A 13,651-nucleotide genomic window follows, 5' to 3' on the forward strand; every position below is an offset into this window, starting at 1 on the left:
CAGGTCAGCGCTTGCTGATGATTTGATTATTTTCCGCAGCCTGCTTCTGTTCTGAGGTTGCTCGGCGTCTTATCGAGATTGTGAACCTTCTTGTGAGAGTGGGGACCTGAGCAGGGGAGGAGCAGCCAGCCCCACAGCTGCTGCCCGCCTGCGGGTGGCTTGGCTTGAAGGACCAGCAGAAAAAGCAGCGCCAGTCATCCCTCTCCTAGCGCCGTCGTTCCCGTAGCGTGGCAGAGCAGCCGAGGAGCTCGGCCGTGACTTGGCCACGGCCACGCTTGGCGTGTCGGGCTGCTGGCTTTCCAAGCTTTCTGCGTGCGAGGAGAGCGAGGTGGCTGGTGCTCGGTATCCAGAGCCGATGCTCGCATGGAGGAGGGGGATGTGTGCCTCTGCATGGTCACGGGGTAGATGTGGGAGGAGGAGGATGTTGGTTTTCATGGGCACTGCAGAGAGACCGCTGCTCGTTGGTCCTGTCCTGCCAGTTGAGCAGAAGCCTGTAATTTTTTTCTAATGAGCCATTGGGTCCAAAGTCGTTGACTGCGTTAACATCTGAGCGATAGCCAAAAGGCATGCTGACCAGCAACAGCGGTCGGGGAAGGAACTTGGCACCAGCTTTCAACAGCAGAGCTGATATCTCCCGCGGAGGGACTAGGGGCGTGATCTGCATGACTACAAAGCGCTGGCTTTTCGGGGTTACGTGGCTGTGGGCACGCCAGGGTGGGAAAGACCAACGAGATCCTTGTCCTCCGTTGGGGTGTGGGACTCGAACTGCCTCCTGGCATAGGCGTTAAGAAGGCGCTCGCCCTGGGCTTGAGGTTCTCCAGAAATGTAGATGCCTGTTGATACTTGTTCCCCTCCCGGTGGTGACCGGCGTGTTTCTCCTTCCCTGCAGATGGAGTCTCCGGTCTCCACGCCCGCGGTGTTGCCCTTGCACCTCCTCGTCCCCGTTGTCAACAACGACATCTCGTCGCCTTGCGAGCAGATCATGGTGCGCACCCGCTCCGTGGGGGTGAATACCTGCGACGTGGCCCTGGCCACCGAGCCCGAGTGCCTCGGCCCCTGCGAGCCTGGGACCAGCGTGAACCTGGAGGGCATCGTCTGGCAGGAGACTGAGGACGGTAAGTGGCACCGGCCAGCTTTTTGCTCTCTGACGATGAAATTTCGGATTTCGGGCAATGCCTTTCTTCCTCTGTCCCTGCTGTGCTGCTCGTTGGCACATCTTGGGCTTTCTGCTGCAATTTGGGTGGTCAGGACAGAGTAGCTGCGTGGGAGCAGCTCTTAGTCTGCGCAGCAAAGGGAGTAACAGGCCAAAACTTGCGTCAGCCCAGCACGTTGTGTTATCCTGTCGCCCAGACAGTGGGCGAAAATCTAAGCTGCCATTTCTCTGCCTTTCTGCAAGAGCTAACTTGCTCCTGGAGGTGCCAGAGGAGAGGCCATGCCAGCCTGAATGGGAACTCGACAGAGTTGACTTCATTTCTACTTGGCAACCTGCAGGTCTGTCACAAAAGCGCTCAAGCCCTGGGAGGCAGCAGAAATCTCCTGCTGGATTAAAAAACCCCAGCGGAGCTTTCAAAATAGACTCGACAGGAGATCAGGCTCTCGTCTCTCTTGCCAAGCCAATCGAACCTTTTTCCGCTGGAGCTCGTCTCATCTGCGCACAGCTTGGTTTGCTTTCCCAGCTCCTTTGATGGGTTTTAGTTGCTGTTGGGGCTCTGCCAAGCAACACAGGGATGAATAGGTGGCTCAGTGGACCACGGCGAGCGCTGGAACCTGGCCTTCCCTCCAGCCTCCTCGGGACATGGGAGGTTTCTGCTTCTGGAGGCCTGGGGTGAACTCCTCGTGTTTGTCTGGCTTCAGCTGGGTCTGGAAGCAGAAGCAGAGCCCAGAGGCACAAAGGTGAGGAGGAGCAGAGGTGACAGGGGCCAGCTGACAGGTTCCCTCGGCCAGTAACCACGAGCTCCTTCGGAGGCCTGCTTCCAGCACAGCTTGGGATGGGGACCTCCAGCTATCTCACGCTCCTCAGCCCTCCCTGCTTTCCCTTCTGCTCGCTATGGAAAAATTCGTCTGAATTGAGACAGCGGGGAGCCGTCAGTGTGTTTTTTCTGCTGCTCCCGAGGCAGGAGGAAGCCACGGGCTGTAAAATCGGACCCCGGGGATCCCCGTCTTGGAGCTCGCCTTGCTGGTAGGGACAAGGGAACAAGCGGCTGTGCTCGGGATGCAGCTGCTGCTCTGCTGGTCCCAGGGCTGTGGGATCTGCCTGGGAAGCCGTCAGGGTCAGCACCAGCACGGCAGCAGTGCTTCCAAGGTTATGAGGTCCTGTGTGACTCCAGAAACCCCCTGAGCTGCAGCTGGAAAGCCCCAGGGCTCTGGTTTTACTGACGCTGTTGGAGCCCCCCATGTGGAGGGGCGATGAGAGCTTGGAGAGCTTTTTTTTTTTTTTTTTGGTGGAAATCGGAAAACGGTGCGTGTGGTGGATAGAGGAGCCCACGTTGGCCCTGCAAGGAGGAACAAACAGAGCATCCTCAATGCCACAGGAGGCCGGGAGCCAAAACATCTCCCCGCAACCCCCTCGGCTGGCTGGGAGGCGTTGAAGTGCGAGCAGCGGAGCAGGATTTGTCCAGGCTTTCGGGGCTGGGGGTTTACGAGAGGCACGTTAGGGAGCTGCGTACAAGTGCTAACCGTCTGCGCGTGCCAGCGCCACGCTCCGCGTTCACAGCGGCTCCGGATCGCTCCATAAAGCGCGCGAGCCCTGGTGGCTGCGCGGGGCCCTCCAGTCCTTCAAAGGAGGCGGCCGCGCCGCTGGTTTCCCAGCGCCATTCTCCCGCAGCGTCGGCGCTGGGCGTTTCTTTCCAGCCTCCCCTTCCTCCCGAGCTGCCGCGCTCTGCAGCCTGTCTGCCTGTCCTTCCGCATCACCCCTCGCTTGTGCAGCTATCGGTTCAGACCCTGCCTCGGAGGCGCGCTGCGATTCCTGCAGCTCGGCTATTTTTAGTCCGCAGTAATTCAATGAACTTGTGCAAAGATCCTTCTCTGCCTGCCTCTGCTGGCTGCGGCTTGGTTCCTGCTGTCAGGAGCGATGGCTTTTGCAGCAAACCCTGCACTCCTGTCATGCAGAATGCAAATCCTGCTGTTTCCTTCGGTCGTTTCCAGTCTGCCACGTACATCAGCTCCCCTAGCAGTGGCACCGCTCGTGCTCGGTTGTGTACACCTGGAAGCTCGGGGTGAAACCATCCCCTTCTCACCAATTCCCTGCCTGGCATCTCTCTCCTGGCAGGGTTAGGGGCGTTGCTGGAGGAGATGTGGCGAGCCTCTCTCCTCGCCCCACTGATTCAGAAGGGCTGCAGGGCAAGGCACGTCTGCAAAGCCAAGCGAGGTGTCCTTCGGCACGGCTGAGTCCCTCTGCGTGGCCCGAGTCCATCCCCAAGAGGGGAGGCTGAAGTTGCCATCGGGTTACTCGTGTAAGCTGCAATTTACCCCCGGGGCATGCCGGCCCCCTGCGTCTCTCCTGGCTGGACGTGTCCTCCTTGTCCTGCTGGGCTGAGCAGCACCTCCCATCTCCACCCCACCACGCTCCGTCTCTGCCCCCATCCTCGCGATGCCACAGCCTCAGCAGAGCCTCCGTGGGCCGCAGCCTCACCAGGCAGTGCGGAAAGGCAGTGGGAGCAGCGGCGAAGCTCGGCTGTGTGAGCCGGCCTTCAGGGCTCGCTGCCCCGCGGTAGTCGCTCCAACACTGACCTTTTTGCCAGCTGCTCTTCTCCACTTGCTCCTGACCACGTCAAGAAGCTGAGGGGATCAGCGCTGCTCTGTGCATGCCGGCAAAAGTGTGTTTGGGCTCATCCAGCTTCACAGCTCCTCTTCCAGTGCGTTTGCCTCACGGCTGGCTCTGGCTGCTGAAGATGTGAACTCTTGCTTGGAAGGGGTCGGCTGCACAGAGGAAGGCAACGTGGCTCCCTTTTCATACGAAATGCTTTTTGGGTTGTCCTCATGGCCATGAAATTGTGGAGAAGGTGTCATAAAGACAAAGCCTGCTGCATCCTCGGAAGGACAAGCAGAGCCAGTACATCAGAGGAGGGAGCGTGAAGCTCCGAGGAGCTCCATGACATCCTCCTACCTTGTCCAATGGGTCTTGTGGCCACGACCGTCGTCTTCTCCACCCCTGGCCACATGTGCTGTCCCACCACCGCGATGGTGAAGCTTCCATGCACGGCCGCCCCTTCACCGAGCCCGTCTTGTGCAGGGAATGTGTTTTGTTAAATGCCTTTCATGGGAGCAGCTGTCTTGGCAGTTTCCCTAATTCTGTTAGGTGCGATTTCGATCTGCAGGAACTATTAACTGATCTAATTATACCGGAGAGCATCGCTCCGCTCGCTGCCTCGTTAGCTCTCGGCTCTCCTCCATCCTCCTCGCTGGTGTCACCTGGCTCAGCGTGTGTCACCCGTGGGCCAGCAGATCCCTGCCCGTGCTCAGCAGGAGCAGCAACCAGACCGGATCCCGCCTGGCGGGGCTGTGTGCGGCCCGAACAAGCCGGTGTCTGGGCTTCAAACCCTTGTAGCAACGAGGAACATAGCGTGGCGATGGGGCTGTGCAAAGGAAATGGTGGCAAGCTCTCTCTGTGTCCCTCCTCCAGCTCCATGCCGGGACGGCTGGTGCAGGGCCCCTGTGGCACGCTCCGGAGGTTTGGGGTTGCACTTCTGGAAGCGTCTCCTTGGGGTATGCCGATGCCATGCTCAGTCCTAAGAGAGGGAGGAAGCGGTGGGGCAGGGTTCGCTGTGCAAACCTCATGAGGTTCACCAAGGAGAAGTGCAGAGTCTTGCTTGTGGGGAGAACTGGGGCACCCAGCTGGGAAGAGAGAAGGCCCTGGGGGTCCTGGTGGACACCAAGGTGAGCAGGAGCCAGCAGGAGGAGGGAGGGGATCCTGCCCCTCTGCTCAGCACTGGGGAGGCCACGCCAGGAGCACTGGGTCCGGTGCCGGGCTCCTCACCAGCAGAGAGCAACAGGCGTACTTCAGGGAGCCCAAGGAAGGACACGGGGAAGCTGAAGGGCCTGGAGCATCTCCGCTGTGAGGAGAGGCTGAGAGAGCCAGAGATCTTCAAACCTCACCTGGACGTGGTGAGGGGCAACCTACTCTGGGTGGCTCTGCTTGGGCAGGGGTTGGAGCAGATGGACCCAGAGGTGCCTCCAACCTCAACCGTGCTATGATCCTGTGCAGCTCCCACTGCTTTTCCCTCGCAGCCCTGCACCGTGCCCGGTCCTGCAGCACTGCTCCCCTCCCCAGCTGCGCTGTGCAGCCCTCAGGACATTCTCAGCTGCCACCAGGCTCAGTCGGCCCCTTCCCCATGAAAGTTTCTGCCCCGCTCTCGTGCACGTTGTGCCTCTGCTCTCTGAGCCCTCCTCTTTCTGCCCAACCTGCAAAATCCCAGCACGAGCTCGGATACGTGGTGTGAGCTGAGGGAGGAGCAGGAGGGATGCAGTGGGTTGGGAGGTGATTGATAGGGATGGGCAGGGTTGGAGGCGAGGGCAGGCACTGGAAGGTCTCACCATGACCAGGAGGGAGCCCTCTCCCAAACTGCTGGCTTTGCATACCCGGCGTGCTGCCTCGCTGGTACCCGCAGCCTTAACTTGCAGCTGGGAGTGTCATTGCTGCTGAGGGTCCTGTTGGGGCAGTTTTTAATTGGGGGTGGGCCACAACTGCGCTGCTCGTAGCTGGGCTTTGGGGCTTCAGAGCTGGGTACACAATCCCCTGTGAGCAAAATCCATCATTTGTAGCCATGAGAACTTGAACCCAGAAACAGATGAGTTTTTAAGCATTATGCAGCAAGGGAGAGGAGCCTGGGAATGTGGATTTCTCATTTGCTTTAATGGCATTTCCAAAAGCCATGAGCGATTGTAAATCCCCTCCAAGGTTGCCGAGCCATTCAGCAGGCTGCCCGGGCTCAGCGCAGTCCTTTGAAGCCTCCAAAAACCATTACGGCGTGGCCGTGACCGCTCTCGGCTTCAGATCAGCGATGTCAGGTGAAGGGACGCCTCCTCCCCGGTGCTGCCGTCCCCTTTCACCCGCAGAAGGGGAAGCATCAGCCCTGGAAGCGAGGCGGCCGCTCGCACGTCGCCGTAGAGAAGTGGAGCTTTATTATGCATAATTTCCTGGTACTCCCACAGCGCGGCCGCTTCCTATCTAATATTTGCTGGCAGAATGCTTGACAGTGTGGGGAGGCAGGGAGCTCGAGAAGAGCTAATGCACTGCTTATCACTCTCAAAGCACTGTTTATTTCAGCATCTGTCAGCTTTGTATGAAGGCTGTTTTATCAACAGGTGAGCAATATTCTGCTCCAGACAGGACTGTTGCCGGTGTCGAACTCCCTAAGGCACGCATGTAGCTGCCCTAGGTAACAGCAGCTGCGCTCGCCTTAAGCACCGGGCGCTGGATTAAAGGACTTGTTTACAAGGAGGCTCTTGAGCTGCGACCTGCTGTGCCACGCTTCTCTGGGGGCTCAGCTGGGGTCGATTGTCGGGGAGGGCGAGGAGGGGGGCTTGGTGCGACCCCTGGGGCCCCGCTCCATCCCTGACCATCCTGGGAGCATCTTCTGGAGGAGCTTCAGGCCACGGGGAGAGGGCTCCCTTTGCAGCACGGATCCTCCAGCAGCGTTGCACAGCCTTGCTGGCTCTCGTCCCTTGGGCTGAAGCTGGTGCGACCTAAGCTGAAGCATCCATCACAGGGCCCCGCTCCCGTGCCAGCTCCCCCGGCTTTGCGCAGGCTGCCTCTCCCTGGCTTTATTTGTGGAGCAAAACAGCAAAAACCACTGCCGCCTTCCTCAGCAGCAGCCCAGCAGCGTCAGCCCTCCTTTAATTCCCCTGCCGGGTGTGACTCTGCCCTGCTGCAGTGACATTAGCGCTTTGCAGCCAGGCTTGGGCGGTATCGATCGCTGGAGCGCTCCGAAAGTGTCACCTTCCCGTGAAAGCAGGTGGGGCTGGAGTCATCCCAGCGGGCTTCGCACAGCACGGCAGCATCGCAAGGGCTGCAGGCTGCTGGCTCTTTGTGCCTCAGCATCTCCAGCCCTCCGAGGGAACGGGGAGAGCTTCCTAAAGCAGAGCCCGATGCATCCAAGGGCTTTTCTGCTCAAGGACAAAGGCTGATGGGGACACCAGTGACATGTTGCCATCCTACACCGAGCGCAGGGCTTCGCTCCTTGCTCTCCGTCCTTGCATCCGCGAGCATCCTCTCCAGCCGCAGGGGACGGCGGGTTAAAAAGCTGCTTAGCATCTATCCCCGTGCTTTAAATTGTCCTGGGTTATTGTCGGAGGATTAGGAGGGGATTTGGTGCGATTGGTTGCAGCGGGTTAAATATAGGCTGGTACGTGTCGGAGGGTTTGTGCTGCGCCCCGCGCCAGGCTGCTGCTGCGGAGGGGAGGAAGGGGCGGCCGCCGAGCGCGCCGGCCTGCGCCAGCCCCCGTCTTTCATCTGCCGCGCTCGCGGCAGCGGGGAGGAACGCCAGAACGTCCTTTCTAATATCACACGCCGGCCCTGGGATGTGCAGAGCCTCTGGTGGCTTGTCACGCAATTAACTTCTAGCAGCACGCGGGAAGGCGGAGGGGGACGTGCGGCTGATGTCTCTGGCTGCAGCTTGCCTTCAAAGAGCTGGCGGGGGGAAGGATGAGCTGTGCTGGGGCACAGGCGAGGACCGGGCGTCGTGGGCACCCTTCGTGCTGGGATCGGCATCCCCTCTCTCCCCACGTTCTCCTCGTGTGGGGCTGTGGGCCCCCACATCGGTTTCGCTGCTCGTTTCTCGCCTGCTGTGTTCTCTGCGTGTGTCCTGCCCGCATCCGCTGCCTCACGAGGTCTGCGCCTTGCTCCGGAGCCAGGACGCGTCCTCCCCTCCTGCTGATCTGCTTCCCCTTCCCGTGACCTGCTGCCATGGGAGCTGCCAGTGTGTTTCAGGAGGAGGAACAGAGAGGACTTGGCTTTTGTTTGTTGTTTAGGAAACCCGCGTTTCGGGCCACAGCTCCGCGAACATCTCTCCGTTTCATACATTATCACTCCAAAGCCTGCAGCTGGCTGCTGGCACCTCGCAAGCGGGGATGTGGACCGAGATTTACAAATGTGCTTCAGGCACAGCTGCTCTGGGCTCGCTTGGCTCCATCCATCTTCCAGGGCTGTGCGGCTGTATATCTAGCTGCACTCGTCTGCCCTTGTAAATGAGATTTCTATCTCCCAAGTTTTACCTTGCTCAGATAAATGCACTCAGCGCAATGGACTCTGCTCCTGGTCAAATTAGTTATGCAGTAATCAGAGCAGTCCATCGCTGGGAGGAAATATCCACTTGAGTTTCACTCCGCTAATGGCCTGAGATTATTTAGTGTAATTGCTTTCTTGTGGAAGCACTTGCAGCTTGCTGGCCACGAGAGGCCAGTGAAGGTGCTAGTGCCGGGGTGGGCGCGGGCTGGGTCCTCCCTATTTGCAGCAGTGGGGAGGGCTGCGAGATGCTGCACAAGACCCCCAAGAAAGAGGCTGAGGCTGCATCCTTGGCAGGGCTCTCCTCCGGCCCTGTGCTCGCTAGGCTGTTTCTCTTCCTTGCCAAAAGCTGAAACGTCCACTCGCCCGGTGGTTTTCAATATCGGCGTTGCACAGCTTTGCCTGACACCTTTGCACGGCCCCAGGCACGGCAGCGCGGGGCTGACGCCTCGCCGGGGGTCTCGCTGGTTGTCCTGGGGCAGCGCAGGAGCAAAGCGAAGCAGCGGACTGGGCTTTTCCCCAAAGCTGGCTTCCCCTTGCCCCAGTGCGGGGCCCTGGGGTGGCCATCAGAGGCGGGCAGCTGCGCAGGGACGCCGGGCTCAGCTTGCCATCTAGCGGCGGTAGCGTCCCCTCCGCTGGCCTTTCCGTGGGGACACGGGCAACCCTCGCTCCCTGGAGGTCGCCTTCCCCACCGCCACCACCACCCGTGGAGCCCGGGGACTTTCAGCACCGTTCATAGTGCCCCCCAAGCCGTGAATGCGTGTGACGCTGTCCCCTCGCCTTGCAGGTATGCTGGTGGTTAACGTGACCTGGAGGAACAAGACGTACGTGGGGACGCTGCTCGACTGCACGCAGCACGACTGGGCGCCTCCCCGGTAAGCGCCCGGCGGGTCCGGCAGCACCGTGGGTGCTCAGCCCCATCCGCCTTTGGGCCCCTTCCCCTGGGAAGCGTGGCATGGCAGTCGTGTGATAAAATTCTCATCCTCCTCTCCGCAGGTTCTGCGACTCTCCCACCAGCGACCTGGAGATGCGCAACGGCCGGGGCAGAGGCAAGCGCATGCGCCCCAACAGCAACACGCCCGTGAACGAGACGGCCGCCGCCTCGGACAGCAAAGGGACCAGCAACAGCAGCAAGACCCGGGCAGGAGCCAACAGCAAAGGGCGCCGGGGAAGCCAGAACTCCTCGGACCACCGCACGCCGCCCAGCGGCACGGCGGAGGACGTGAAGGCCAGTCCCTCCTCCGTCACCAAGCGGAAGAGCAAACCCCTCTCCGACATGGAGCTGAACTCCAGCTCGGAGGACTCCAAGGGCAGCAAACGCATCCGCACAAACTCGATGGGCTCGGCGGCGGTGCCCCCCGCCACGGTCAAGGTGGAGCCGGCTGTCCTCGACCGAAACTGCCCTTCTCCCATCCTCATCGACTGTCCCCACCCGAACTGTAACAAGAAGTACAAGCACATCAACGGGCTGAAGTACCACCAGGCCCACGCACACACGGATGATGACAGCAAGCTGGAGGCAGATGTGGACAGCGAGTACGGCGAGGAGCCCTCCCTGCACACGGACATCGGGAGCTGCAACGGTGCCGCCGTCTCGCAGAAGGGCTCACTCTCACCGGCTCGCTCGGCCACCCCCAAGGTCCGTTTGATGGAGCCCCACAGTCCGTCCCCGTCGAGCAAGTTCAGCGCCAAGGTCCCCTGCAAGAAGAAGCTGGGGGGGGAAGGAGACACCGACCCGGGTGCCCTGTCCAACGATGGCTCTGAGGACGGTCCCTCGGTGGCCGATGAAACGAGTAACGATGGTTTCGACTCGCTGGAGAAGAGGTGTGTTGATAAGGACAAGTCCAAGAAGGCATCTGGTGCTAAGCAGGAAAAGATGCCTTCCAAAAGCTTGAAGTCTGCCAGACCCATTGCACCAGCCATTCCCCCCCAGCCGATTTACACCTTCCAGACAGCCACCCTCACCGCAGCCAGCCCCGGGTCCTCCACGGGCCTCACCACCGCCGTGGTCCAGACCATGCCCAACAGCCCTCAGCTCAAACCCATCCAGCCCAAACCTACGGTGATGGGAGAGCCCTTCACTGTCAACCCTGCCCTCACCCCTTCCAAGGAGAAGAAGAAGAAGGACAAGAAGAAGAAGGAGCCCAAAGAGGTAGAAAATCCTCTGACTCCTGGCAAGGTCTGCAGAGCAGAGGAAGGCAAGAGCCCTTTCCGGGGAGAATCCAGTGACCTTGGGACGAAAGGTGAGGGACTGCTGAACGGTTCGTCCGACCCCCACCAGAGCCGGCTTGCCAGCATCAAGGCTGAAGCAGATAAGATCTACAGCTTCACTGACAACGCCCCAAGCCCCTCCATCGGTGGTGCCAGCAGGCTGGAGAACACCAACCCGGCCCAACCCATGACCCCACTTCACGTCGTCACCCAGAATGGGGCAGAGGCGAGCTCAGTGAAAACCAACAGCCCAGCCTACTCGGACATCTCTGACGCCGGGGAGGACGGGGAGGGCAAGCTGGAGAGCGTGAAGGTGAAGGACCCAGAGCAGCTGGTCAAGGAAGGCGCCAAAAAAGCTCTTTTCCCCCCACAACCACAGAGCAAAGAGTCTCCCTATTACCAAGGCTTTGAAACCTACTACTCCCCTGGCTACCCCCAGGCAAGCCCAGGTCCCTTGAACCCCAGCAGCCAGGCTGCGGCCGAGACACAAGCCTTGAAGCTGAAGAAGGATGAGGAACAGGAGAACCCAGAGGTGAAGGTGAAGAGTGAGGGCAGTGAAGAGAAGAAGGCAGAGCTCAGCAGCTCCAGCCAGCAGCCCTCGGTCATCCAGCAGCGTCCCAACATGTACATGCAGTCCCTCTACTACAACCAGTACGCCTACGTGCCGCCCTACGGCTACAACGAGCAGGGCTACCACGCTCACCTGCTGAGCACCAACCCTGCCTACCGCCAGCAGTACGAGGAGCAGCAGAAGCAGCGGCAGAGCCTGGAGCAGCAGCAGCAGCGAGGGCTGGAGAAGAAAGCGGAGCTGGGCTTGAAGGAGAGGGAGGCAGCTCTCAAGGAGGAGTGGAAGCAAAAGCCGCCCATGCCCCCGACGCTCACCAAGGCCCCGAGCCTCACGGACCTCGTCAAGTCGGGGCTGAGCAAGGCCAAGGAGCAGGGAGGTGCCGACATGGCCAAATCCGTCATCATCCCCAAGCTGGAGGACTCGTCCAAGCTGTCTGGCAGCCAGGTGGCCGAGGGACTGAAGGTGAAGCTGAGCGAGGCCGGCCACCTTGGAAAGGAGACCGCTGAGACGAAAGCTGGCTCCGAGTGCGGCCGGCAAGCGGAGGTGGACCCCGTGCTCTGGTACAGACAGGTAACGTAATGTTCTTTCACTGCCTGCTCGGTGGGGTTGGCTGGGGCCGTCAGTGTGGAGGACGTGTGTTGTCCTCTGCTCCAGGACTTGCTCCTGCCGTGATGGGACTCCACAAGATTCTCTTGGGGCTGGCAAGGATGAGGCTGGGAGTCCATGGGGCCGATGGGCCACCAAGGAGAGCCTGGAGCCTGGGGAAGGGGGGAGGGCTGCTCTGGTCTCTTCCCAGTCCAGCCCAGTTTTGGGGCACACGGAACCAGGGGAAGGCAGCTGCTCTGACATTTATCTTTTTTCTTGCAGGAAGCAGAGCCCCGTATGTGGACCTATGTTTACCCTGCGAAGTACTCGGACATCAAGACGGAGGATGAGCGGTGGAAAGAGGAGCGGGACAGAAAGTTGAAGGAAGAAAGAAATCGAAGCAAAGACGTGTCCAAGGAGGATGGGAAAGAGAGCACCAGCTCCGAGTGCAAACTGACCCCCACCGAGGAGGCTCGCATGGTGGGAAAGGACCCCAGACCCAGTGTCCACGTCCCCGTGTCCTCACCCCTCACACAGCATCAGTCCTACATCCCCTACATGCACGGCTACTCCTACAGCCAGTCGTACGACCCCAACCACCCCAGCTACCGGGCCATGCCCACGGTCATGATGCAGAATTACCCAGGTAGGGGGCCACGGCCATCTCAGGGACATCTCACCCTGGGGGGACATCCTTTCCCGGGCTGTGCCTGTGTCCCGCCCGTGCTCCTGGAGCAGGGGACGGCTGCGGGACGGAGCTGCGGTAGTCTTTGTGGGCCAGGCTCTGGGAGCAACCAGGGGGTGGGCAGGGGAGCCTCTGCTGGGGTCTTTGTGCCGCTGCTGCTGGGATGTTCACCAGGTTGCAGCCACAACTTACTGGCTCCTGTGCTGGACAGAGCAGCAAACCCACTCTGTCCCCATGCCCTGACTGCCTTCTTTCCCCCCAGGATCGTACCTTCCCTCCAGCTATTCCTTCTCCCCGTATGGGAGCAAGGCATCCGGGAGCGATGACAGCGACAAGTCCCGAGCCAGCCCCAGCGTCAGCTGTAAATCCAGCTCTGAGTCCAAGGCCCTGGACATCCTGCAGCAGCACGCCAGCCACTACAAGAGCAAATCGCCCACGGTGAGGTTCAGGAGGACGCTGGCTTTGCCTAGCTCTGTGCAGCAGCTTCAGGAAGGTGCCTGGAGCAACTCCTGCAGGAGACGTGGGGCTGTAGGGTAGTCCCATGATGCAGCCCTTTTTGGGATGGATGAGCCAAATGTGCTGGTCCAGAGGCACTGGGACAACTCCATGTGTCCTCAGCCCTGGAGTGACCCCTGGTTTGGGTCCCAGCTGCTTGGCTGGGATCTGCTGACCAGCTCTGCATCCTCCCCATAGCTTTTGGGCTGGTTGCCACCTATCCCATCACCTCCACTCTGTGCCAGCAGCGCCGTGGGGAGCCTTTAGACAAGGCAGGGACGATATTGTCCCAGCGGGGCAGCCTTGGCACGGTGGAGCAGCCGCTCGGACGGCTGTGCAGCCCGGGGTGCCCATGCCAAGCCGGGGTGGTGGGGACGGAGCCGGCCTCAGTGCATCCCTCAGCGCCCGGTGTTCTCTCCTCTGCAGATAAGCGAGAAGACATCTCAGGAGAGGGACCGCGGCGGCTGCGGAGTGGTGGGGGGCAGCGGGAGCTGCAGCAGCGTCGGGGGAGCTGGCAGCGGGGAGAGGAGCGCGGACCGTCCCCGGACCTCACCATCTCAGCGCCTGCTCTCGACACATCACCACCACCACCACCTCGGGTACTCGCTGCTGCCGGCGCAGTACAACCTGCCCTATGCAACAGGTGAGAGCCTCACCTCGTCCCTGCCGGGGCTTGGGGAGCCAGAGCCCCTGCGGCAAGCTCTGCTTTGGCCGCCTCCAGCGCTCCCCAGCCTCCTGACGCGGCCTCTCCCTGCAGGTCTGTCCTCCACAGCCATCGTGGCCAGCCAGCAGGGCTCCGCTCCCTCCCTATACCCGCCGCCCCGGAGGTGAGAATGGTAAGGCTGCCTGTGAGGGGGTGGGGGACACGGGGCCGCCTCGAGCCGCA

The 13,651-nt window shown here is 60.8% G+C and overlaps 1 protein-coding gene across 5 annotated transcripts in view; it reads left to right on the plus strand.

The window, feature by feature from the left end:
• ZNF609 (zinc finger protein 609) overlaps positions 1-13,651 on the plus strand; it is a 54,961-nt gene that overhangs the window by 37,520 nt on the left and 3,790 nt on the right. For 3 of the 5 annotated variants that reach the window (XM_080607386.1, XM_080607385.1, XM_080607387.1), the window contains exons 3-9: positions 890-1,115; positions 9,009-9,096; positions 9,218-11,570; positions 11,868-12,231; positions 12,533-12,708; positions 13,192-13,408; positions 13,523-13,592. In XM_080607386.1, coding sequence (XP_080463512.1) covers positions 890-1,115; positions 9,009-9,096; positions 9,218-11,570; positions 11,868-12,231; positions 12,533-12,708; positions 13,192-13,408; positions 13,523-13,592 — 3,494 coding nt within the window. Of the gene's footprint in view, positions 1-889; positions 1,116-9,008; positions 9,097-9,217; positions 11,571-11,867; positions 12,232-12,532; positions 12,709-13,191; positions 13,409-13,522; positions 13,602-13,651 lie in introns of all 5 variants that reach the window. The other 2 variants (XM_080607388.1, XM_080607389.1) reach the window with 1 other exon arrangement.

This window comes from Anser brachyrhynchus, assembly GCF_964034855.1.
Source record: "Anser brachyrhynchus genome assembly, chromosome: 11".
Taxonomy (NCBI): Eukaryota; Metazoa; Chordata; class Aves; order Anseriformes; family Anatidae; genus Anser; species Anser brachyrhynchus.